This window comes from Eublepharis macularius, chromosome 5, assembly GCF_028583425.1.
Source record: "Eublepharis macularius isolate TG4126 chromosome 5, MPM_Emac_v1.0, whole genome shotgun sequence".
Classification (NCBI taxonomy): Eukaryota; Metazoa; Chordata; class Lepidosauria; order Squamata; family Eublepharidae; genus Eublepharis; species Eublepharis macularius.
In genome coordinates this window covers 4,794,624-4,820,857 of record NC_072794.1, presented here as the reverse complement: position 1 = coordinate 4,820,857, position 26,234 = coordinate 4,794,624, and the positions used below count along the sequence as shown (strand labels likewise).

At 48.9% G+C, this 26,234-nt stretch overlaps 1 protein-coding gene across 1 annotated transcript; it reads left to right on the top strand.

Moving 5' to 3' along the window:
* The first annotated feature begins 457 nt into the window (after positions 1-457).
* On the top strand, positions 458-25,007 carry TMEM38A (transmembrane protein 38A). The gene is made up of 6 exons (XM_054981175.1): positions 458-725; positions 19,400-19,556; positions 20,007-20,191; positions 20,713-20,800; positions 21,911-22,028; positions 22,805-25,007. Exons 1-6 carry the CDS (start codon positions 602-604, stop codon positions 23,033-23,035), a joined length of 903 nt encoding a protein of 300 aa, XP_054837150.1. The 5' UTR covers positions 458-601; the 3' UTR covers positions 23,036-25,007.
* Positions 25,008-26,234: the final 1,227 nt, after the last annotated feature.

Below are 26,234 nucleotides of genomic sequence, written 5' to 3'. Positions count from 1 at the left end.
CAGCGGGTCACAGGCCACGCCCCCTGCCCAAGCTAGTTCCCGAGCAGTTTCCTTCTCTGCGCATGCGTGAGCGTCTTCCGAAGTCTCGGCCGAGGTCCCGGCGCTTTCCGGGGGCGCTCGCCGTCTGCTCCCTTCTCATCTCGCCGGGAGGGACGGGGGGCTCCGCGCCGCTGGCCGCAGGGGGCCGGGCAGGGGCGGGACGCGCCGCGCCGCGTTCTGGCCTTGAAGGCAGCCCCGCGGCCGCCGTCCGCTTGGACGAAAACCTGCAGAGGCGCCTGCGAGGGCGAGGAGGCGGTGCGGGAGAGCGGCGCTGCGGCGATGGGCTCCCAGCGGGGCGCTTCTCCTCGCGGACCGGCGCCCGAGCGGCACGTGCGGGTGCCTTGGCCGGGGGCGTCGGGGCGGGGGGCGGGGGCGGGGGCGGGCCGGCCGGGGCTTGGGGGGCGGGGACGAGAGGCGTCTCTCCTCTTCGCACGCCCACCCCGGGGCGGTCCCTGCCGCCAGTCCGCCCGCCGTAGCCCTTCCCCGGCTTTCTTTCTCCTTGGGCGGCTGCTGTAGCTGAGCCGGCGGAGGTGGGCGGCGGTGGTTCCTGCCGGCCGGCACCATGGAGCTGCTAGGCGCCCTGGACGCGGCCGAGCTGTCTGCCGCCTTCGCCCGCCTGCCCGTCTTCCCCGTCTTCGACCTGGGCTACTTCGTCGTCTCCATCCTCTACCTCAAGTACGAGAAAGGTCAGTGAGGCCGGAGCCGGCAGCATCGCCCCCCGGCCCGGAGGCCCCCTTGCTCGGCCTGCCTCTGTTGCCCCCGAGAGCGGCGGGAAGCGCCTCCCGCGGCTCCCTGGAGGCCGGCGCCCAAGGACCCTCCCCGGGCCCGCCGGGGGGCCCGCGCTGCCCTTGAAGGGCCCTTCCCGCCCCGCGTGGGGAGGCTGCCTCGGCCTGGGGGGGCTCCCAGGCCCTCCTCCCGGGGAAGGGCTCTCGTCTGCTCCCCCGGAATGGCGGCGTCCTCGAGGCAGGGGAGGGGGCGGCTGCAGGAGCCGGGCGGGGAGGGGACTAGTGCCCGGGTCGAGCGCCCGTGGCTGGAACGTGGCCCGTGGCCCCCTCGGGAGCCGGCCTCCCCTCCCTCCATTGCGCGACCTTCGAGTCCCCTGCGAAGGAGGCACGGAAGTCTGAGGCTGGGGGCTCCGGAGCCTAATGTGGCTCTTGGGAAAAGGAAGCGGGATCTCTCGGAGGGGTCGGTGGGAAGCCAGAATGCCCGGTGGGTGGAGGGAAGGGTGGGCAGAGGTGGGTCTGGGGCTACAGGGACTCCTTGAGCTAGTTTCTACACAGGGAAATGAGAGAGGTGAACAGTTGCCGGTGATCCAAGTGAGAACCGGGCAGAGGCTTATGGCAGTGCGCTAAAACACTTTGTGCGGCGTGGAGATTTATGGCTGCTGGAGAGACCTTGTGTGTGCTGCTTCCCAGTAAAGGATTAGCAGCAACCCCGTGTTTCAGCTTTGAACATTTTATGAATTATGAACCATTTCCAGTTATGCAGACATACCTTCTTCTGCCCACTCTTCCTTGATCTTGGAATGCTGAGGTACTTTGGCTCTAATGAAAAAAGACTGCTGGCCCAGCCCTTAGCCCAAGTGTTTCATGGGGAAAGGAGGAGAAGCGCAGAGGTCGCTTTGTTGTGGAGTGGTGCTGCAGCGGAAGACTGGGGGCTGCAAACTTTTCTTTAAGAGGGGTACATACTTTTCTTTAAGAAGAATATGAGTACAAACTTTTCTTTTAAAAAAAATATGAGGATGCACCCCTCCCTGGCACAGCAGGAGGTCAGGAAGAAATCTGAACTCCTAGTGGCTGAATGTTCTGGCTTGATGGATGGGCACAGCTGGTGCTCTGTTTGAAAGGGCAGCCCAGGAAGTTGGGGAGGTCTTGGAATTGCTCGAGAGAGGAGAAAGATAACTTGAGCGTGAAATGCTGTCCACCTCTCCTGGTCTAACTGGAGACCAGCCACAGACCTGATAGAAAGCAAGCCAGATGCCAACTGGGCTTCTCAATTGGAGTCTGCCTGACGTTCCGGCATTGATATGAAGCTCAAAATTTAGCATCCTTGAGAGCTCTGGGTCCCTTTTTAAAGTTTACAGTCTCTATAACTGGGAAAACAAGTTTGTGTGAGTAATATATGATCATTAATGGTTTGTTTTAAAAAAATAGAACTTGTATGGAATTTCAGTACTGGAACTTACTCAGATTTCAGGGCTGTAAATAATATTTTTCTTTGGGGTGTAAAGTACTGTTACGCCTCCTCCACCCTATGCCCATACCTCACTGTATATGTTATAGTATGTTTTATCAAACAAAAACTGTCCATTAAAAGTTGATTTTAAAAAAGCTTCTTTGCCAATCTGTCTTTCCTCCATGATACATCAAACGGATTAATGTAAAACTGAGCAATCGACAATGAAAAGAATATTCTCTTAAGTATTTTTTTTCAAAAGTGTAAAAGTTCAAATGGACTATAGGCTACACTACATCTGTCTTATAAGAATGTAAGAAGAGCCATGGTAGATAAAACAGCGGTCCATCTAGTCTAGCGTTATCTTTCACTCAGTGGCCAACCGGTTTCTCTGGAGGAGCAACTGGCCAAAGCCTTCCCTGATGTTGCTTCCTGCTAATGGTATTCAGAGGTTTACTGCATTTGAATGTGGAGATTCTCTTTACTCACTATGGCTAGTAGCCCCTGATGGACCCATCCTTCATGGATCTGTCTAATCCCCTTTTTAAAGCTGCCTGTGCTAGTAGCCAAATTTGCAACTAAATCATCCCACTTCAAGCTCTTATACTGTTCTTTGAAAAAAAACCCATTTTAGAACGAATGCAGACAAACCTTTTGATGCCCAAATATTCTATACAGAAGCACACACAAATACTGTCTCATTCTTTTGTTAGCACAGATGACCCCCACAATCTCCCCCACACCAAGAAGTCAACATAAGTCTTTTGGAGATGACAGGGTGCACTCAGGTGATCTTTTGATATTGTATAACCATTGTTATAGGAATCCACGTGTGAGTGATGTGACTATGCATTAAGATCTCTTCTCAAGCCCTGTTTTTGCTTCCACCATCACGATTTAAATCACGATTTAAATCACTAGTCAGTAAGGCTTGATTTAAATCATAGTTTTCTACATAAAGACTAATTCTTGCTGGTATAACTTTAATATGCAAGTAGATGAAGATTTTTAGAATAACAACTTTTCATATTAGTTTTACAGTTGTATAAAATACTGATTTTAATACTATTAGAAACACATTATAGTTAATTTATTGTGAGATGAATTATCCCCAGTTTAGGTTAATCATATTTGGACAACTTTTCTGTTGTACTTTATTGGAAGGAGAAAAATAATCATTACCTTAATAATAACAATTTAAATAGTTTTATTTATTCAACTGAAACAATAACATTACAGCATATGTTATTTGCTTAAACAAACATCCATGTTAACTAATTTGGCTAAACAAAGTATATATATTTTAAGAAACTTAGACTGTCAGCCCAGCCTACACATGAAAAACTTAAATACTGTCCTCTGTAGCTCACTTGTCATCTTCATCTTCTTCTTTGTTCATAATCTGGAAAAGAAAAACAAGCTTTCCTGCTTTATCGGGTCCCAAACGATTTCTCAATTTAGAATGAATGAGTCCAAAGGAAGAGAATATTCTTTCAACACCTGCAGAAGAAGCTACTGCTGTTAAAAGTGAAATCATTACTTGAACAGTCTCTAAATCCAAGTGCTTAAGGGACTTCCACCAGTTCACTGGTGTGACTTTCTTTAAAATATCTTCAGCAAACATATATTTCTTGAATGGTTCCCCCTTAGCTCTGAAGTTTATTATAGTTGGCATTACAGATGGATGATTGCTGGATACCCATGTCATAGCTAACTCCTCTTCCTCAGCACTTAAGTTTTGACCCTGGTACTGGATATTGACAATATTTGCCAAAAAAATGAGCTGGAGACCGTGCTTGTCCCATTCGTTTTTTTAATGCTTGTAATTTAATTCTGTCCATGTGTAGTTCTGTTTTTAAGTGTTCACTCAGTTCCTTCCAAATTTCAACAGCATCAGCAATAAAACAGCTATTTTTCTGTATTTTGTTTAAAGCTTCAGAGATGGGTTTCAGGATGCTCAGCATATGTTCAACATTTCTCTTAAGCCCAATGTTGAGGATTTTGGCCGTGACAGTGCCATCTATTTTATCTCGATTTTGTTCACAAACTGTCATCAGAATAGGCCAGTTCTTGATATACTGCTCAAAACAGTCCACCACAGAGTTCCATCTAACATCTTGTGGGAGCGTTAGCTTGGTTCCACCCATCCTTTTCAGAGCTGCTGCAGCAAAATGATTGTTATGGAAGTATTTAGCAATTTCAACAACATTAATCTTTATTTCTGGAACACTTAAGTCTTTGGCTAAGAGGTGCAGCAAATGAGCACTGCAACCATATGTTATTAGCTTTGTATTCCCTTCCTGCTCTTCTAAATTTCTTCTCATCTTGGATACATTTGCAGCATTGTCTGTGACCAAACTGCGTACTAGACATTTGAATTTTTGTTCACATGTTATTATAGCTTTTACTGCCACTTCTTGTAAGTATTCTGCTGTGTGTGCATTTCCTGACGTATCAATTGTTTGTGCAAGGAAGACTTTCCCTTCTTCTGTTGTTATACAAGCACATACAACAGGATCATTGTGGACATTATTCCACCCATCAATACTTAGGTTAACAATTCTACCCTCCAGTGCTGTTGCACATTGCTCCATTTCTCTGTCTTTATCCAGCAGTTTCCCTGCAACATCTACTCTGCAGGGTGGACTGTATCCTGGTCTCAGTGACTGAACCATATTAATGAAATGTGGGTTCTCAGTCAGACGGAAAGAAGAGTTCGTTGCATAAACAAACTGGGCAATTTTTTCATCAATTAACTCTTTTTCTAATCTGCTAGTTTTTATCACAAACTTATCTATGGTGGTTCCAGGAGGAAAGGGTTTTTTATTTCTTTTAGGTGATATACTGTGGGTGTCTGATGATGATGCAAATGAAGCACTATCCGGGATGGATAACTCTGAAACTGTAGAACAGGAGGATGGTGATCTTGAAGGTGGATAGTTTCCAGAATCCTTAATGTTGACGATGAATTCCCCTAAACAAAAAAGTCAACGCTGTTATTTTATTGTTTATACAATTTCTGCTTATTGTACAGCACTGCCCCAAAAGGAATATTTGCTTTTCTTCATAACTGTACCAAATGACAGTAACATGCAGTAATAATAAGAAATATAATTTTGCTCAAACATGACAGTTCAAGGCAGTCTTTAGAAATATGATTCAATAAAAATGTTTACCAACCTGAAGATCCTACCTGTTCAAATGTGTTTCTTTGGTCATCTTCATCACAGCACTTCTCATGATGTTGCCTCATTCAGGCCACCAGGCCTTGCATTTCTTTGTTGCAGTGTTTGCATTTTGCACGCATGCCTGCCTTACCGATAGGTAAAGGAACTTCATTAAAGTATTCCCAAACTGGGTCTCTTTTACGGCCTGCTGCCATTATAGGTTTTTTCCTCCAAGGAAAGAATGTGATAAACCTCAGGTCATACACACAAAAGATCCAAAGACTTGTGCAGTATTGTGCTCAAAAAGTTTCACTTTCATTTTGTACTGCTTGCCCCTCCCTCCTCACACTTAGTTTCTTCTTGTGCAGATCTATTCCACTCCAAACAATCAGAAAAAGATTGTTTCTATTCACTGAACTTCTTGAAACTTAGCACTGAAGGGGTTGATTCTGTCTTCATAGGTTTGTAGAACAATAGGATTAAGGTCTTTTTCTCAACTCTGTTCATGTTATAACACGGGTCCTCAAACTTTTTAAACGGGGCCAGTTCACTGTCCCTCAGACTGTTGGAGGGCCGGACTATAGTTTAAAAAAAAAACTATGAACAAATGCATCTAGAAGGGAAAAGTGTATGAAGACATTTACTGAAAAAAATTGATTTAGAATAGGAAAATAACCAATGGATGGCATGTGTTTGCAAACATGGTCAATGGTATAAAAATATAAAGAATTATACAAAGTACCAATACATATACATTCAGTACAATGGATACTATAGAGCAGGGGTCCTCAAACTATAACAATCCACCCCTCCCCACGGCGGGTCCGCAGCGCCCCCTACCCCAAAGGGCTCCCACCTGCGTGGCCCTCCGCCTGGGCTCCTGCCTGCGCTCTCGCGGACTGGTGGAGAGAAGGGCGGGCAGGCGGGCGGAGAGGGAAGCGCAGCCCGGCTGAGGCAGAGCGGGAACATGCAGCCACCGCCAACGAGCCCACCGCCAGCGAAGCAGCTGTACGAACTGTTAGGGAACCCAATGCTGGACTACGACTCCCAACAGGCCGCGCAGCGCTCCCTTGGCCCGGCCGGCGGGCGCCTTGCTGAAAAGCGTTGCGGGTTTTGTAGTCCGGGAGGCTTCTCTGCGCACCTGGCAAAAACACCCGGCGGGCCGGATAGATGGCCTTGGTGGGCCGCATGTGGCCCGCGGGCCGTAGTTTGAGGACCCCTGTTATAACATTTTTGCTGTAAAGAAGAGGCATGTGATCTCTGCTGAGCTGACACAAATTCAGTTTTGAGAACTGCAAAACCAAGCATCTGTGATAATATCTTGTAGGCAGTGAAACTGCCCAATAATCTTATAAAAACCTCTGGAAGAGCATGACATTGTGAATGGATTAATGGAATTTATTTACCAAAAAAAATTAAACATATACAGCCTTATTCTACATAATTAAAAACTAATCTTTATTTCATGATGGAATAACCTTTGGACGGTAATATATTTTCCTCAAAAAGCATTTTATTTAAAAAAATACAATTTAAATTTAAAAAGTCCGATTTAAATGAAAAAAATCCGGTTTAAATAAAAAAAATCTGATTTTTTTGATGTTTTTAAAAAAATCATTGATTTTTATCCACCCTGGCTGCAATTATGCTCCTACTAGATAGTTTCCATGTTTGTCACTTCAATCTGTGTCATACCAATTTGCTTCAGCATTTTTTCTTGCACTATATTGAATTTCTGCTTGTTTCCATATGTCATAACCTATTATATTATTTACTGAGTGTCCCGGCTGTTGATTGTACTGAATTACACTGTATAATACACCTTGAGTATCAGTGAGAAAGGCAGACTATAAATAATGTAAATAAAAAATAATCATCGTTACACACACACTCAGAACTCAGAACTAGACCAGGACAACCCTGGGCCTAGTGGACATGAGCTGCCTTTTCTTAAGTATTCTTATATCTTTTTTTAAAGGCAAGTTTACCTGCCCTACAGTTACAGTTAATAAAGATACCGTCAAGTTTAAAGAAATTGGGTGTTTCATTGTTTACTGCGTTACAGAATATGAGGGGCCTTGAAGGGCTTTTTATGTAATAGCTAAAACCTTGAATTGAACCCAGTGACTGATGGGTAGCCCATGGAGTGACTGTGGAATGGGCGTAATATGTATGTTCTACTGAGGTCCCAATTATGAGCCGTGGTATTCTGCACCAGTGGAGTCTCCAAGTTGAGTTTGATGGGAGACCTTTGTAGATTGCATTACAGTAGTCAAGGCTGGTTGTTACCATGGCATGAATCCAGGTGGCCAGACTGGCCATGTCAAGGGAGGGGACTATCTTCCAGTCTAGACTATGTAGAAGGTGTTTTTTGCAGTTACATTAACTTGCTTTTCTAGCAGCAGCACTAGATCCGGTGTAACCCCACTTCTTGTTTCCTTTCTGTGCGTGAGAAGTGATTATTACTACATAGCTAGTTCTTCCAAGGAGCTCACAGAGAGATACATGGCTCCCCCTTTTCCATTTTAGCCCAAGAGTGACCATATGAGAGAGCTCAGGCTGCCAGGTAGGGACTGGCTGAAGATCATCCAGTAACCATTATGTCTGAATGGATACAGCAGTTAAACGTGGATCTTCTATAACTAACATCATATGAGCAATGTGAGGTAAGAGCCACACAGCAAGTGGGGAACACATCAGCAGCTCCTCAGAACTCGGCTGTCTCCTCCTAGGATTTGCTGAAAGTGAAATTGATAATGGGCTGAAAATGAGCTTCCCAAACCTTCCTGTCTCCGCTCAGCTTGGATTTAACATCAGCTGTGCCGCTCTGGCCACAGCCAGCACTGGTTCAGAATCTTTACACGGGGAGAGATTTTTTAAACTGAAGTCAAAAGGTGAATTTTAATAATGATAATAACATTTGATTTATATACTGCCCTTCAGGACAACTTAACACCCACTCAGAGCTGTTTACAAAGGATGTTGTTGTTATCCCCACAACAATCACCCTGTGAGGTGGGTGGGGCTGAGAGAGCTCCAGGGGATCTGTGACGGACCCAAGGTCACCCAGCTGGGTTCAAGCGGAGGAGTGGGGAATCAAACCAGTTCTCCAGATTAGAGTCCCGTGGCTCTTAACCACTACACCATTTCATTGATGGATGTTATGCCCCTGTTCCTGTGGGTGCACATGTACCTCCTTTATTTATGACCATGCCAGGCTGGGTCATTGATTCTTGGTGCAAAGTGTTTTGTTTTTTATTGAAGGTAGGAAGTGTGGGAGGTGCATGCCTGACTCTTCAGAGCACTCAACACAACTTTGTTTAACCTAAGCCCTCAGATCTGACCGCCCTCCTGGCTCACGGCAATTTTAAACACCTTTTAGATGAAGCACAATCAATGCACTCATTTGCCTAGGGGGAGCCACCCTTCTTTTCAGCTGCTGAAGCCTCTTAAAAGGCTGGAACAGTGATCCATCTAGTCTAGCGCAGTTTCACAGACAACCTAATCAGTTGCCCTGGAGGGCCTAACAAACGGCACAGAAGCCAAGGCCTTTCCCGGTTGTTATTCCCCAGCACTGACATTCAGAGGGACACTTTCCCCTCTAAGAGCCAAACTAAACATGACGAGTTACTAGAGTTCTACACGTGTTTGCTTAGCTCAAGGTTTGATGAGAAGTGTAGGTCCTTGCAGCTTTAAGGTTACAGAGCAGCAGGGAGGGAAGTGCAGGCGTGGAACTCTTGACAGGTGCGCCTTTCCCCTCAGCTGGGGGTGGGGGTGGGTTTCAGGGCCCCTCTCTTCCCCGCACAGCGGACAGGGTGCCTGGCCTGCTAGCTGCTAGTGGGGCTTCAGGTGGGACCAGCCGAGCGAGGGGGGGGATGCAGTGACACTCTGGGCACCTTGTCTTCTGGCCTCTTTGCCCAGTCCCACCCGAAGCCCCTCTAGCAGCTAGCAGGCCAGGCGCCCTGTCTGCTGTGCGGGGAAGGGGGAGAAGAGAGGGGCCCTGAAACCTCCACACACCCAGCGGAGGGGAAGGGGGCACCCATCAAGAGCCCCACGCCTGCACTTCCCTCCCTGCCACTCTGTAAACCTTAAACTTAAAGCTGCAAGGACCTACACTTCCCATCAAACCTTGAGCTAAGCAGACACGAGTAGAACTCTGGTAACTCGTCACGTTTAGTTCAGCTCTAAAAAACTGTGTAATCTCTTGTAAAGCTAACTAAAGTAGTGGACATCAGTACATCCTGTGGTAACCATGAATCTTTGGTGAGATACCTTGTCAAAAGCCTTCTGAAAGTCCAAGTATGTAAATTCTTCCAGGCCATCATCGTTTATATGCTTATTCCCTTTATCAAATAATTCCAAGACTTTGGTGACGTAGGACTTCCCTTTGCAGAAGCGATACCTCAGCAGGCTTTAGTCCTCTTTGTGACGGGCAGCCCAATCCAAAGGCCCTGCTCGGCGCAGGCAACCGCACATCAATGTAAATGCAGCACACTCGTCCACTCCCTAAGGACTTAAGCAGGACAGTGGGGCCAGCCAACCAGGCCCAGCAAGGAGCAGTTAGGAGTGAATGCACCGTCATCGCCCAGGCAATGCCTACAGGATCCACCAGTTGCAGGGCAGCTGAGGTGACAACGCCATGAACAGCAGGGGAAGGCATAGCCAGTCCCGGGGCACATTTCCTGTCCTCAGCTGTCACTGCCACGCCCTCACCCCAACTGGGCAGGGCAAGATCCTCACGATCGGGCTTGCCGCACCCCAAAAGAAGCACCTGCCCTGAGAAGAGCCCCGCCCCAGGGGTGGGACACTGATGGTGCAGACAGGGTGCTTGTCCACCCACATGTCCAAACCCCGTTACCGACAAGGGGCAGGCTGGCAGCAAAAACACCGCTTGCTTGCAATATCCACGACTGCCTCTGCTGCAAGGAACATGCACCCCATTCTGGCAAAGTGAGCTCAGAAAGGCAGCAGGACCAGGCGAGGGCCGCAGTCTCAGCCTGCAGTGCTCAGGATCAGCCCCTGAGTCCCAGAGAGGCAGCCCCTTAGTGACAGGCAGGGGGCAGGTTCTGTAACAAGTGACAGGAATGCCCATTGGAAACCACGGGAGAGGCTGGGAGGCCCATTGGATGTGATGGGAACGACCAAGTTGCAGTGGCTCCATTTGAACACATCACGGCATCACGAAGATGCGAGGAGAACACGGGTTGGACCTCAAGAGCCATTCTCTGGTCCTGGGATGATGCCCCCCAGAATGGAATGATGGCCTGCAGGACCAGAGAAACTGCTCTAGAGGCCATCCTCCAAGCCCATCCCTGCCTTCTCAAACAGCCGCAGAGATCCCTAGATGTCGCTCCACATCCCCCCCACCTCCCAGCAGCACCCCCTCCCCGCATGCCGCGGTCATCTGCCAGGCTTATCAGACGCTGGCAGTTCTGTCTGTCAGGATGAGAGTCCTCCTTGGTGCCCACCCCGCCAGTCACACACAGGCCACAATGGCCACCCCACTGCCTGCAGTTACATTGAAGGGGGAAGGGAAGCTGGATGGGGCGCATAGGTGCCACTGGACACCTGCTCCTTCTGGCAGCACAGCCCACCCCATCCATCCCAGCCCTGAGCCCGGAATCATTTGCCGGGATGTGTGAAAAATCCCTACGGGGGGGGGGGGGGCGTGCTACTGTCATCCACAGGTAAGCAAACAGACAGTTGTTTTTCAACACACATTTTATTAAACTGCAAAAAGTGAAGAGGTTGGTTGTTGTGGGTTTTCCGGGCTGTATAGCCGTGTCTTGGCATTGTAGTTCCTAACGTTTCGCCAGCAGCTGTGGCTGGCATCTTCATAGGTGTAGCACCAAAAGACAGAGATCTCTCAGTGTCACTCAGAGATCTCTCAGTGTCACAGAGATCTCTGTCTTTTGGTGCTACACCTCTGAAGATGCCAGCCACAGCTGCTGATGAAACGTCAGGAACTACAATGCCAAGACCACAGCAATACAGCCTGGAAAACCCACAACAACCATCGTTCTCCAGCCGTGAAAGCCTTCAACAATACAGTGAAGAGGTTGTCTGGACATGCGTCTTGCCAATGAATGTCCCTTGGCTGGGAAGGGAGCAAAGATAGTTTCCACAGCAGTTGGAGCCGCAAAAATTCCTCATCCCACCCTCACAGGAGCGAGGTTGAGATGCAGACTGCCTTGCGGAACTGCTCCCTGGGCTGGACCTGAATGGCAGTCAAGGAGAATCACCAGGGACTGGAACGGCCACGTTCCTTAGCCTCCCTGATGGCCTGCGTCCTGCCTAAAAGAGAGACAGACGCAAGTGTGGCAAGGGACTTGGCCCTGTCCGAGCCCCATCCCAGTCTGCCACATTCTGGGAGGGAGCCTGTGGTTGGGAGCAGTGGCGGCGGCATCTCCATTGTCACAGGTGCAGCCCGCCACCAGATGACGCATGCCCCTCCAGTGAGAAAGTACTCTGCATCAGGATGGCCTGATCCTGTGGGGGAGATCGTCGAGGGGCTGAGCACCCACCATCAACAGGGACTTACGAACACCCAGTGACCCCAACTTGTGGGTCCTCCTTTGCTGGGGGCGCCCAGCTGAGGCAGTCTGAACAGAGCCCCAGATGGGTATCTGGAGACCCCCCCTCCCGAATGGCTGTGTCAAGAGCTCTTCTGTGGGCAACTGCTTCCATGGCAGGCAGGTCCTGCCGCTGCCTCCCCACCAGCGAGCCTCACCTGCAGAGGCTGGTGTTCAGGAGGGGGCAGGGGAGGGGAGAGGAGGGGGGCAGCTGGAGCAAATGAGTGATCCAGGGTGGCCACCGCCCCAGCTCCTTCTTACGTGTCAATGCACCCTCACCCTTTCCCAAGCCTGGACTCAGGAGTCGGATAACCTGCAAGGAAACTTGAGTGGTGGTTATTAGTCAGACATTGTGGACTGTCTTCTTCCCTTGAGTGAGTGAGTGCAAAGTACTCCCTGATTTCCTTCAAGTCCCCCCCCCCCCAGTGCACTTGAGTGAGTGCAAAGTACTCCCCGATTTCCTTCAAGTCCCCCCCCCCAGTGCACTTGTGCCCCACCACCATGAGCGCTCTCTCCCGCCTCATGCTCTAAGTCCCCGCAGGAGAGGATTGCCGGGAAGAGCCTCCAGCCGCCTCCCTACTTACCTGGGTTCATGGCGGCCCGGCCAGAAGCTGTGTAGGGTGCCCGGGGAGCTGATTGGGCACTCAGAGGGGGGCTTGGCCACCATGGGGGCACATGGGAATTGGTCCCCACAGTATTCACCATCCTGTGCTCTGCCAGGCCACATGGGTTCCCGCAGTATTCACCATCCTGTGCTCTGCCAGGCCGCATGGGTGGGGCTGGGGGCCAGGCAGGAGCCAAGGTTTCCCATTCAAGGGGGGACTATGGGCTATGCTGCCTTTTTTTGAGGCATAACTTTCTGCCACTGCAGGGGGCGTAGCCAGGCCCGGAGCAGCGTTGGAAGCCCCTAACATGCCCTGCCCTCCCCGGCCCATTCCTCTCCCGCTGTGCTGCACTTATGCCTCTGTCCAGCTGCCAAGCAGGTGACGCGTTTCACCCCACCGCCAGGGGGAGTTACACCCACATGAGTCTGAGTTAATGACCGCATAACCGTTAGTCTGCTCCCTGAGTGCTTTCCAACCCTTCTCTCGGGATTGAGCTGTAATAATTCTCTTGTCAGTCTTTGGCAGTTAGATCCCCAAGTCCCTCATAGCAAGCGCTCAGGTGCATTGGTTGAAGTAACTTTATTAGAGATCCATATAGTTCAAGGTGTTCACAAAAAGGTAGCAATTGGCAGAAGTGACTTCAAAAATGGGCACTTCTAATTATAGGAAAACTTCCCGCCCTTTGGGTCCGTTGGCATTCTGGTGCGAAACCCCCAAAGAGTTACATGGGAACTGATTAGTTTAGACTAGACATGGTACAGCATGAAATCATCACAGTCTCTGAGAAAAAATACACTTTGTGCTGCATGCATTCAAGGACACTCACTGTAAATACTTTTAGCAGATAACAGACATCTGGCAGAATACAATTAGCAGTTTGTTAGCAGTTTACACACTGTCAGATGAACAATGCCATTTTAACATTAATGACAGGTATGCAAGCATGCATACATGACATCTCTCTTTGATTACAGTTTCTACTAATTTGCTGGGACAGACATTAGGCTAAGTGGCCTGTAATTTCCTGGTTCTCCTCTGGATGCCTTTTTAAAAATTGTCTTAACCTTTGCTACTTTCTTTTGATACAGTAGCTGATTTTCATATTCTCTATATATAAAGACAAGTGTCCTGACTGACTCATCAATGCCCAGCCCAAACCCCCTGGATTTAGAAACATGAAATTTGGGGAGAACGTTCCTTTCATGATGTAGAGGCTCACTAAGAAGGGATTTTAAGAAATTCGCCCCCTAAGGGGGTAAAAAGGGGTAAAACGTGTTTTCCCATAGGGGTACAGCTTCCCTGTGTGGCTGGCAGGCTGCTCCTCCACCCCCCACCAACTGCCAACTTGGCCACTCTTCTCTGAGGTCATTTGCATATGTGGCCTGATTGGTCATCACCCCAACATTCTAAACAGTATGCAGTTGCTGTTGGGAGTCATTGAATGTGTTCTGAGGTAAAAATACACCTCCCAGTCTTCCCCTCTAGGGTTGCCAATCTCCCTGTGGGGCCTGGCTTTCCTGTGTGGCTGGCAGGCTCCTGCCTGCTCGCACCCTCCCCCTCCCTGATGGGTCAGCTGTGGAACTCTGTGTTCTGAGGTAAAAATCAGGTAAAGGAAACTGCAGACAGTTGAAGAAAGACACTACAAGACTCCTGAATAGGGATTTTATATAAAAGTCAGTATGGCAATTCAGTTTTTAAATGTTCATGGGGAGATGGTGCACGACATTTCTAGGGGCCATTTCAATGTGAACCTCTCACATGAACCTTCCAAAGTGCCCACCACACCACCCCTCCCTCACACCTCTTACAGCCATCACCTCTTATTGTCGCCAATAAGCTTGCTGGCAGATGTCATGCAAAATGCTAAAAGGAGGAAGCAACTTAGAGATGCGGCAAAGAAATATGCACATCCTACTCCTGCAGTGCACCAAGGAGCAGTGGCCAAGTACCAGCAAGATCACCCCGAAATGCACAGAGCAGCAGAGTCTCTCTATGAGCAAAGCAATCCTGGAAGACGAGTAGAGAGGTGCTCACTTCCATGGAAGATCAAGGCTCACTTAGGCATGGCAGATGATCCTTGGCTACTTCAAACTGCCTCTTAACCTCATCCATGCAGAAACACTCCTGTTCAGCATCTCAAAACAAAGCAACATGGCCCAAGTGCTGCGGAACTGTAAGCATATTGTTTGGGATGAGAGCACCATGGTGCTTAAGGGGTGTTTTGAGGCACTGAGCATAACCCTCAAAGATGACAGGGGCAACGAGAGAGTGATGGGGGGTGTCACCGTCCTGCTGGCTGGAGACTTCTGGCAGACTCTGCCAGTCCAAGGGGAACTCGAGCTGACAAGGTGTGTGTGTCAAGGTGTCGTATTTGTGGCCCCTCTTTAGGAAACTCTCACTAAGAAAAAGCATGAGGATCCACTTGAGAGGCGTCCACTGGGGAATTCTCTGAACTCCTACAAAAATAGGGGACGGAGAGTATCCCAAGTCCAAGGGAAAGGTGACCATCCCTGCAGGCCTGGGCACAGGAGTGATGACCCTGGCAGACCTAACCGCCACGATATTCCTTGACATCATCACTATCAAGGAGAAGTCCATGGCCTGGCTGTGCAAAGTGTGCCATTCTGACCCCCAAGAACGACAAGGCTGCCATCATTCATGAAACATAACTCCCTCAAAGGGGCAGAAATGGAGTACAGATCTGTGGACTCAGTGGTGCAAATGGATGATGAGGTCCACTACCCTGTGGAGTTTCTCAACATGCTCAACCCTCCAGGCTTCCCAGCCCACAAGCTTCTCCTCGTAGTGGGGGCTCCAGTGATGCTGCTCCAGAACCTCAGCCCACCCAAACTCTGAAATGGCACCAGACTACAAGTGAAAGCCCTCCACAGGAACATCATCAAGGTCACATTGTTCTCTGGCAGTGCTCGAGGGGGAGTCGATGTTCAGACCACACATACCATTCATACCATCAGGGAACCTCTTCGAGTTCAAGAGACTGCAGCTCCCCCTCAAGGTCTGCTTTGCTATGACGATCAACAAGTCCCAGGGGCAGATACTGAAGGTGGCAAGAATTGACTTGAGGGAGGTCTGCTTCTCACATGGGCAGTTCTACGTGGCCTGCTCCAGAGAGAGCTCACCCAACAGCCTGGTGATCCTAGCACCTGAGGGGAAAACCACCCATGAGGTCTACAAAGAGGTCCTTCAGTAGAAAAAAAAGATTGTACTTATTTTTCACTTTATTTATTGCACTACAATCTTTTCCTTTTAAAATCTCTTCAATAAATGTTACATTTCAAAATTCACTTTATCAGTTTTCGGCATCAACACGCTTCGCTTTATTCAAACACCTCGAGTGAAGCTCGAGTACTACGCTATTATACTACAAAACCAGCTCCAACAAAAAAAACCCACAAACCAAAAAATGTTACATACCCATAAGTATTATAACTGTATTTAAAGTAGTTAAATACCATAGTGAAGCACAAGTATCAAGCTAGTAAGTTATATATACAGGTTAGTAAGATCCCATGTTTGACTTCCCTAAGAACTCTTGGGTATATGCTATCAGGACCTGGAGACTTTCTGGTTTTTTATTTCCTCAGTCGGTCTATAATTTCATCTCTCATCACCTCAATTTGACCCAGTTCTTCAGATTTCCATTCCGAAAATAGTGGCTGTGGCATAGGTACATCCCTCACACTTTCCACAGTGAACACAGATGCAGATAAATCATTCCGCTTCACTGCCATTTCCTCCTCTTCCTTTTATTTCTTTGTTATCCAAAAGCCCAACTGCCTCTCTAGCAAGTTTCCTTCTCCAGAAAGCTTATTTGTTTGTCTCGATGTTTTCAGCTCTTCAAATTTACTCTCAAATTCTCTTTTTGCTTGCCTAATTATTAACTTGCACTTCTTTTGCCAGACCCTGTGCTCTCTCCTGTTCATCTCCTTGGGGCAGACCTCCCACTTTTTAAAAGACTTCTTTCCTAACCTAGGGAATGCATTCTATCTGGACAATTCACGTGGGTTTAAATAGCTTCCAAGCATCCTCTATGGATTTAACTCTCTTGAGTTTCTCTTTCAGCTTCCTTCTAACTAGTACCCTCATTTTTGCAAAGTTTTCTCTTTTGAAAGTAAATGTTACTGTTTTGGCCTTTCCAGTTGAGGGAAGAGGTGCAAGCAGATTTGCCATGTGTGAATGTCAGCAAGAGTGTGGAGCTGGAGGAACTTGGGTCCAGGTCCCTATTTATCACCTTACCTACCCAGTCTGTAAAATGGGGACCTGGGGGAGCACAGTTGTGCTAGCTGTTTTGTGGGTCTGGTGGAAAATACCCTCTCCGTCTCCTTTATTTTTAGACATCTGTAGAGAGATTATTTTCACAGGGTGGGGCTGGCGAGGGAGTCCTCGTTCTTCCTGAGTCTGCACAGGCTGCAGCTGCTCAGGTATTAAATGTCGCCCAGTTCATGGAGTTGGACCTGCCAAGGCCCAGGAGTCATAAAGGTCATTTATAGCCCTTGCATCAACTGGCAGCGCTGGCAATGAGAGGGAGCAAATGGTGCAAGGCACTGTACAGAACACAGCAGGGACGGCAACTAGTGATAGACAAATGGCGGACAAGAGGGTTACATTGAAGTATGAGCGATACCTGATTTCTTATCAAGCTCAGACTTGTACTTAACAACATAACATATATCATTTAGAATTTGAGGTCTTCAAAAATTGTACTGTTTGGCATGTTTATGACATTTAAAAGTATGAACTTTTTTTTTTACCAGCAAAATTGAGAATACACCAAATACTGAAGAGAACTACAAACCACCACTACCTCTTAGCACACGCCTCTTAGTTCCTGACACCTGAAAGGTAGAGAAGAACTTTGTTGTAAACCAAAGGAGGAGAGTGGTTTGGACAGTCTCATACAGTCAGTGCGGGGCTAGGAGGAATAGTTACTGAACAAAACATTATAACATTGAAGACATGAAGCAGCCTGCTCCTCCTGAGCCCATCACTGGGCCTGTTCTAGTCAGTCTTGTCTCCTCTGGCTGGCTGTGGCTGTCCAGGGCCTCCACCTGAGGCCTTTTGCATCACCTATGACCAGGCCCTTTCTCACTTGAGAGGCTGCCAAGGACTAAACCTGGAGTGTTTGGACGTTTCAATGTTCCATTGTCATAATGTCATAGCATATTAAATGTGGACCAGAGTTAGTCATGCTTAAGCAATACATAAACCCTTGAAAATATTGTATATGTCTACATTCATGTTCTTCAATGTGGTGCCATGGAAGCCATGGCAACTATGAGTAGTCAATTTGATGCCTGCCAAGCTTTTCAGAAAGTGGGTGACGGCACTGTAAGGCAGGGCTTGTTATTGGCCGCCCTCATTGAAACAAAAGGGTTTTCCTCAAGAGGTCAGGTCAGCACCTGGGCCTTCCTTAGTGTGTGGTTCCATTCCGCCTTCAGGCATTTCATCTTCCCAGGAGGTGTGGGGAGGGAGGTATTCCATTCGACTCCACCTCTTCTGGTAGCCATTTGGGGTTTGGCTCCAGCGCTTGTGTTAGCTTGCGTAGTTCCCAGGCTGAACATGTCTAACACTTGTGGCAGCCATTTTGGGCTGGCACAGACCACCCTCGCAAAATTCCTAAGGTACCCACAGGATCAAAAAGGTTGGGGACCTCTGGTCTACAGCCTACATGGGAATTATTATTCTCTAATACTGTTTTTCAGGAAAATATTCATGCAACATATTTTAAGTGAATAAAATATTATCTTGAAAAACATTTCACTTATTCCAAAAGAAGTTAGTTTACAGGAGGGTTTCTTGTTTCCCCAGCCACTTTTTCCAAAAAGTAATCAAAAATATTTTCCCACATTTCTCTGGGCCTTTGCGTCTCTATAATAAATGAGGATGGAGAAGAGAAGTCAGAGAGTGAGAAAGGGGTACAGCAGAGAAGACTGGGAGGTGCAGGGCAGTTACTTGAAGGGTGATATAATGAAGGATTGGAGGTGCTTCCACAAAGGGTTTTTTCCCGCCAGGCTTCCAAACTACAACATTTTGTTTTTTTAGCATCCACCCAACATTCATGGTCTGATCATCCTCATTCCAGGTTTTCCCCAAACATCTTCAATAATGCTGTTTCCCAAACCTTAACTTTTTGGGAAAAACCGCGTCCAAGTACATTAACACCTTGTGGCAGGAATGGTGCACATTTTTCTGCTGTAAAGCTCCCACCCACATCAGAACCATTGTCCATGACATTCTCATGTTAGGAAGGCATCTTCCAAGGTTTTTTTTTTCAGGCTTTAAAAAAACCACAACAGTAAATTTCTGTTACAGTGTGTGTTATGTGCTATGAAGTTACTTCTGACTTATGGTGACCCTATTGCAGTATACTACGATAATGAGCTATCACCACGTATCTGTTTCCATTTCAAATTTTAATTCCCCTAAATTCCCAGTTTTCATTTTAAGAAAATGATGTCTGCAGCCTTTTTCATTGTGGAGATATGAGGGAAAAGAGGATGGCAGTTTTTGTCCCAGTTGCCTGTAAAGGAAGGAGAGGGGAAGGCAGCTAGAGGAATATTATTTGCAAGTCAATGTTATGCTACAGCACTACAATGATCTATTAACACTATTCTATTTCGAATTTAATAGCACTGAATTACAGCACTATAGCACATGAGTGAGAACTTTAAAGAGTTAGTAAATCGCCACAGCAGCCATGACAACCATGCCACAAGAGTCAGTCAGAGTCGCTGTAGAACACGAGACAGGGGAGCACTACCATGTGCACAATGAGGGGGAGCTGTTTCCCAGGCTGAAAGCGCTTCTTCTCTTTCTGCAGGGGCCATTGAGCTGTCTCGCCAGAGTCCGTTGGCCTCCTGGGTTGTCGCCATGCTCTACTGCTTTGGCAGCTACATCCTGGCTGACCTGCTGCTCGGAGAAGCCCCCATCGACTACTTCAGCAACAATGCCAGTGTGCTGCTGGCCACTGCAGTCTGGTGAGATCACCCCCCCCCCCCGGCATTCAGCCTTGCCTCGCGTGGCATGTTGCTGCATGCACCTCTTTCTGGGTGGGTGGGGCTTCAGGCCAACTGACATTCCATAGGCCCTCTCACCCCACAGGAAAGGCAAAAATATTGTCTGAATTATAAAAGGGCCACCTGAGCCTCTAAGTACCCTTGGTGGAGCTGTTAGTGATGAATGCCCCAGCCCCTCGCCGCCCAAGCCTATCACCACCCGCCTCATGGGGGTGGGGGGGGCAAGGAGGACAGGTGCTGATGCAGTCTCTCTCTCTGTCTCAGAATCGACATCTTTTCCCTCACAGTGCCAGGGGTTGAGGCACTGCCAGCCCCGCCCCCAGGCAGGCCTGTTCCCTCAGTGAACTCCCATGGGGAAGGCACTGAGAGCGTCTGCCTCCCCTCCAGGTTTGCTTTTTTTTCCCCTTCCAGGTACCTGACTTTCTACTGTCCCCTCAACCTCTTCTACAAGTGTGTGGCATTCCTACCTGTGAAATTGGTCTTTGTAGCTATGAAGGAGGTGGTAAGAGTCCGCAAGATTGCAGTCGGGGTCCACCATGCCCACCACCATTACCACCAGGGCTGGCTTGTTATGGTCATCATTGGGTTTGTCAAAGGTAGGCTTGATTCCAGGGGTATTTTCCCTCCTGGCTGCCCTTCAGACTTTTAAATAAATAAAAATGGCCCACTGCAGAGTGGTTGTTGCTATGGGACCGCCCCCCCCCCCCGTGAGCTCTATCCCAGAAGTTGCTGGGAGAGAGAAGAAGTCCAAGGACAGCTGTCTCTGACCCATGGCATCGCCCCAGCCTCATCAGTGACACTGAAACAGAGGAGGGTGAATGTGTTCTCAGAGCTAATCCAGGAAGACTAGAAGCTACATCAAATCTCTCCCAAGTTCAATTCTGGCATTTGCCCAACTAGTAAGCAGAATTCTGGCATTACAAGCATTTTCAAACTTGGCCCTGCGACCATGAGGGATAGTAACTCTCCCGCCACCACCCCCTTTTTAAAAACAAACAAGCCCTGGGGCTCTTAGAAATGTAAAAGGAACTTTTGGCTAAGGATGGAAACTTGGCACGTGTGGGCGAGTGGCATTTCCCTGCTTCTGAGCAGGAGGTAACATCCTTTCATTTTCCAGGTTCTGGAGTTGCCTTGATGTCCAATTTTGAGCAGTTATTGCGTGGAGTCTGGAAGCCAGAAACCAATGAGCTTCTCCACATGTCTTTGTGAGTAGAAAGTCCGGACTACGACAGGATGTGCCACAGTGCAGCTTCTGCTTGGTGGGATGTATTGTTGCGTCTTCTTTTCTCTGGAAGGCTCGGGAGCAATGTGATGATGGCTGTCTTGGGCTGTTTGAAAGAGGCAGTGTACGGGCCGTCCAGGAGGGGAGGGGAATTTCCATCGTCTCAGAGAGTTTTCCACATTAAGTTTGAGAAGTGTAGACTGTGAGGTGGCTCATCAGGGGGCAATTCTGTGCACACTGACCTCCTCAAGGGGAAGCATCTCATGCGGCCTCCAGAAGCGTGGCTCTTCCGCAGTTGGCTGGAAGCAGAGTTTAAAAATAGTGGTGCCACACAGCACAACACCACGTGTAGTGTTCTGTTCCCCATAACAATCCCACAGCCCGTGCACATGGGCAGAATGCTAAGTAAGTGCTCTTCAGTTCTGTAAGACTTCCCTTGTTTAGTCATCCCCTTCGGGGTGTTTTTTAAGCAGTTCCTGTTTCTCCCTGAGCCATTTTTCCAAACAGCCTTTCAGCCCTTCCTGTATTCTTTCTGTGGCTGTCAGGGGAAAGAGGGAGCCTGGAGAGATGGGCTCCTGCAACATGAATGAGAGGTTTGGCCCACAAAAAAGCAGGGGGCAAAAAGGGCCAAAAGTGGCGGCGGGGGGGGGGGGGACCCTTTAAGTGGTGTGTGCAAAACCCCCTCATTCAGATTTTGACACTGCAGAGCCAAGAAGTCACACAGGCCCACATGTGAAGAGCCCAGAGCTGTTTGGAAATTCAGAAAGAGGATTGTCAGATTGTGTAGATCCAGGGCAAGGCCAGCTCTGCTTCTTGGTCGGAGCACGCGGTTGGGAAGAGTGGGCTTTTTCAAAGGTAGTATCCTCCCTTCTCCTTCAGGGCTGGGAAGGAGCCATCACAACCCTTCACTTCCTCAGCTGTAGCATAGAGTGTTGGGGGGCCCCATTGCAGAGGTTGCATGAATGGTGCAGAAGGCAGGTGCTTCTGTGGTGAAGTGCACATGGGAACAAATGCTGGGCTGTTGAGGAAACAGTTAGGAGGGAATGCATGCCCTCATTTCCCCCCCCCCCTTGCATTCTCCTTTTCCTTGCAGCCCATCCAAAGCCAGCCTCTATGGAGCCATGCTCTTCACCCTGCAGCAGGCACACTGGCTGCCTGTCTCCAAAGACAGCCTCATCTTCTTCTTCACACTCTTCATGATCACCTGCAAGGTGAGCCTCTCTGGGAGAAAGGGAAGAAGCTGGGAGTTCTTACAAGCTCCCTGGGAGGGCATCATGTATGGAATGGGAGAGCTGTCCTTTCTGGGCTTGATTGATGGGTAAAAACATGTATTGCCCACCTTTCCATCCGAGAAAGGTGGGCACCTTTTTTGTGGTAGCCACAAAAAAACAGTAAAAACAATTCTGCATAATAAGGAAAAAATAGTTGAGCCATTCCGTGACGTGGTCTCCTACCCATATCATGGATCAAATCTGTGGGGTCCGTAACAAGTCAGATGAGGACTGAGGCAGGGAGGTTAAGATAGGCAGTCCTGTGGTGGAAGGACAACTCTCCAAGAGGAAGTCCCAATTTTGGCATGGGTTGCAGACTGCTAGTGACCAGCCAGAGTGACTCTCAGTTTAGAAGGGTAAGCATGAGGTCTTCAGTCAATGCAAAGGCCAGCTTGAAAGGTAGTGAAGGCCTAGAACATCCTGGAACAGCACGGCAAATTAGCAAAGTTCAACAAGATTACAAAGATTGCCATACAGCTGGTGCCACTTCTCCCAGACAATGGTTTTCCATGAGGGCCACACCAAACAGATGGTGGAGGATGACCTCCCCGGGTGGTGAGGATGTGGTAGCTCTCGTGATTCAGACATTCCCAGCACCCGGTGGTGCTTCCCCGGAGCAGCAGAGCTACCGGAAGTGGATGCTGACCTGGGAACTGGAGCAGCTGGCAAGGTGGCTGGTCGCACAAGCAGAGCCTTTTTCTCCTCTTGCCCCACAGGTGTTCATGACAGCAACTCACTCTCATGGCTCCCCCTTTGCGCCTGTGGAAGGAGCGATGTGCCCCATCCTCTTCGGCTCTGTGCCCTGCGGCCACAACAGCCAGCATCATGACCACCACCCCGGAAGCTCCCACGAAGCATCCTCTCCCCCTGCACCCCAGCTGCTCACTAAATCACGGGAAGAGCTGAACGAAGGCACCCGGAAGCGGAAGTCCAAGAAGGCTGAGTGAGCAGCAGGTATCGGGTCCCGTCTGAGCCCTCTGGACCGCCCGGAGTGTTGTGTTCCTTGCTGAGGCCTTCCAAGGACATTGTCTGGGAGGCTGCCAGAAGGCCCAGTGGCTGCCCAGTTTCCCTGGTCTCCCATCCTTGGAGTACAAAGCAGACTTCCAAGTGATCCTTCTGTTGCCCTGAAGCACCCTTCCCAAGCCTGATCCGCAGAGGAGCTGAAAGCTGCTGTGGGATTTCCTCTGCAGTCTAAGTGACAAGGAGCCATCCCAGGCCTCCTTGTGCCAGAGCAAGTCCAGGCATCAACCGGCATAGTGGGGACTCGGGCTGCCCTCTTTCACATCATCCGGGTGCAAATCCAGGGGTCTGCCTGGTTCTCCATTAGACAACAGCATTTTACTATGCCACATGATGGGGGAAGGGGCATCACCCCCTTTGTGCAAGCCTTCCCAGATCAGAAGGACCTGCAACAAACGCCATCCGGTGTTGCTGCTGCTTCTGTGTGCTGTTGCTGTGTGTGTGTGATTGTGCGTGTGGACAGCAGCAGCTCTGAACTTAGATCCAGCTTCGTACATAGTTAGGTTTTGGTTTTTGTGCAAAGCACTACGGGGCCCCAGGTGCCCAAACCTGTGTCAGTTATTTATTGATAAATGACAATGGTAACGACTGAAGGATTTGATAGGCAGGCATTTGAATATTCGTGGACTGGCGTTTCTACATCCCAAGCCCTGCCTCACCTTCATGCAAATCTGGCAGGGCAGCCGCGCAGGAATCAGCCCTGATCTGCTGATGTGGGAAGGGCAGCACCTTTCTTCCCCTTTGAAGAACAGACAATAGAATAGCAAGCCAGCCAGGGCAAAGCCTCCCGATGAAGGGCACTGGAGTTCTTGGGCCACCAGTGGTGGCAGGTGGTGGTCTCATGGGCAATTCTGTTTCTGCCAGCTGAGCATCCCTCCAAGAGGGCTGCAGGGAACCCCCTGCAAATGCCTCCCTGCCAGCTGGGGAGGGGGCAGTAAAATAAGCCTGGGCTTTAAGCATCCAAACTTAAGCCACATCTTTAGAACATGTGAATTAGCCTGTATTGGTTTGCAGAAAGCACCTCCGTGGAGAGAAGCCTCATTCCCACCCCTGTTTGAGCTGCAACAACAAAGTGCACAAGTACAAGAGGATATATCAAAAATAGGGGTATATTGTAATCTGCACATTGAAAACACCACCTGAACGCAGTAAGAAAAAAATGTGGCAAGTATACAGTTGTAAGCAATATTCAATGTCCTAATAAGTGTATAAATACACAGAAAAATGAACACTATAAATGTAGAAATACATTTGCAGTACCGCCCTATTTTGGGTATATGTTCTTGAACTTGAGTACTTTGTTTTTCTTGAGGATGTTCCCTTTTGTTTCCTCTGTTCAGCCCTAATGAGCCACTGGCAGAGATCCTGGATGGCTTGCTTCATGGCAGGGCCAGAAGGCCGCAGTTAGAATTACGACTGCCTTTGGCTGGGGCAGGGGGGGCAGCCCCCCCCCCGAGGCATTGGCTCTTGTCTGAGGCAGGGTGTCGGAGAGAGACTTGGCCCTCACAACCCTTAGAGGAGGGGCCTCCCTCCCACCCTCAGCCCCACTACAGCCAGCAAACCAGCAATGAGAGCCCGTTCGGTGCAGTGGTTGCAGTGCCAGACTAGGAGCTGGGAGACCCAGCTTCAAATCCCGACTCTGCCGGGGGTGACCGTGGGCATTCACACTCTCTCAGCCTAACCTGCCTCACAGGGTTGTGAGGATACAATGAAGGCTAAACAATGACGTAAGCCACTTTGGGTCCCCATTGGGGAGACAAAGTGGGGGAACAAATAGAAGTAAATAAATAAAATCAGCTTGGCTCAGAATGAGTCACGTGACTGCAAAGAGCCTTTTCTCCAATCCTTCACCCCACCCCATAAAATGTGATTTCCACCCAAATAAAGAGTCTCTCTGCAGTGACTTGTTTAGAGTATTCTCTGCATTTCTGTCTCATTCTCCAGAAAGCTGGGAAGAAAGTGTGTGTGTGTGTCTGTGTGTTGCACATATTTGCATGCAAGACACCAGCTACAATTCTTTTGAGCCCCTGTATCAGGCACCAAGTGCTGGCTTGCAAGGAACAAATCCAAATCCTGTGCTTGTTTACTCAGCAGTAAATTCCTCTGATGTAGCCTGTTGTTGAAGTGGGCAGCTGTGAATAGGATGCAATTCAACAAAGACAAGTGCACAGTATTACATCTGGGCCACAAAAATGGGAAGCACAAATACTGGATGGGGGATACACTTCTGGGCAGTAGTGTATGTGAAAGGGATCTTGGGGTAAGAGTGGACTGTAAACTAAATATGAGCAGTCAGTGTGATGCGGTGGCAAAAAAGGCCAATTCAATCCTGGGTTGTATCAAAGGGGCCATTGCATCGAAATCGCAGGAGGTCATAGCCCCTCTCTATACTGCCTTGGTCAGGCCACACCTGGAGTATTGTGTGCAGTTTTGGAGGCCTCACTTCAAAAAGGATGTGGACAAAATCAAGAGGGTGCAGAGGAGAGCGACAAGGATGATCAGGGGTCTGGAGACTGAGCCCTACGAGGAAAGGCTGAGGGCCTTGGGAATGTTTAGTTTGGAGAAGAGGAGGCTGAGGGGGGACATGATTGCTCTCTTTAAGTATTTGAAAGGCTGTCATTTGGAGGAGGGCAGGGAGCTGTTCCAGTTGGCAGCAGAGGGTAGGACCTGAAACAATGGGCTTAAATTACATGCACAAAGGTACTGGCTGGATATTAGGAAGAACTTTTTCACGGTCAGAGGAGTTCAAAAGTAGAATCAGCTGCCCAGGGAGGTGGTGAGCTCCCCTTCACTGACAGTTTTCAAGACGAGGCTGGATGAATACTTGTCAGAGGTGCTTTAGGCTGATCCTGCAGTGGGCAGGGGGTTGGACTAGATGGTCTGTATGGCCCCTTCCCATTCTATGACTCTATGCAGTATCACAACTGTAGAGCCTTTCTTGATCTCTTAGACCAGTCGGGTGACCGTGCCAGCTTCCCAAAGGCCACGCGTGATACACCACCGGATTTTTCCTTGGATGTAAATAAAGCCACCAGCACAGCATTGAAGCTGCCTATGGCAAGAGTCATCCCTCGTAACCCTGCTGGGCCTCAGCAAGGCCTGTGCTGCATTTCTGCCTCGCTTTCA

Bases quoted from the DNA above. Each gene is read 5' to 3' on its own strand.
- TMEM38A (XM_054981175.1), top strand. From the start codon at position 602: ATGGAGCTGCTAGGCGCCCTGGACGCGGCCGAGCTGTCTGCCGCCTTC. The intron at 726-19,399 runs GTCAGTGAGGCC...CTCTTTCTGCAG, and splicing joins CTACCTCAAGTACGAGAAAG to GGGCCATTGAGCTGTCTCGC. The intron at 20,192-20,712 runs GTAGGCTTGATT...TTCATTTTCCAG, and splicing joins CATCATTGGGTTTGTCAAAG to GTTCTGGAGTTGCCTTGATG.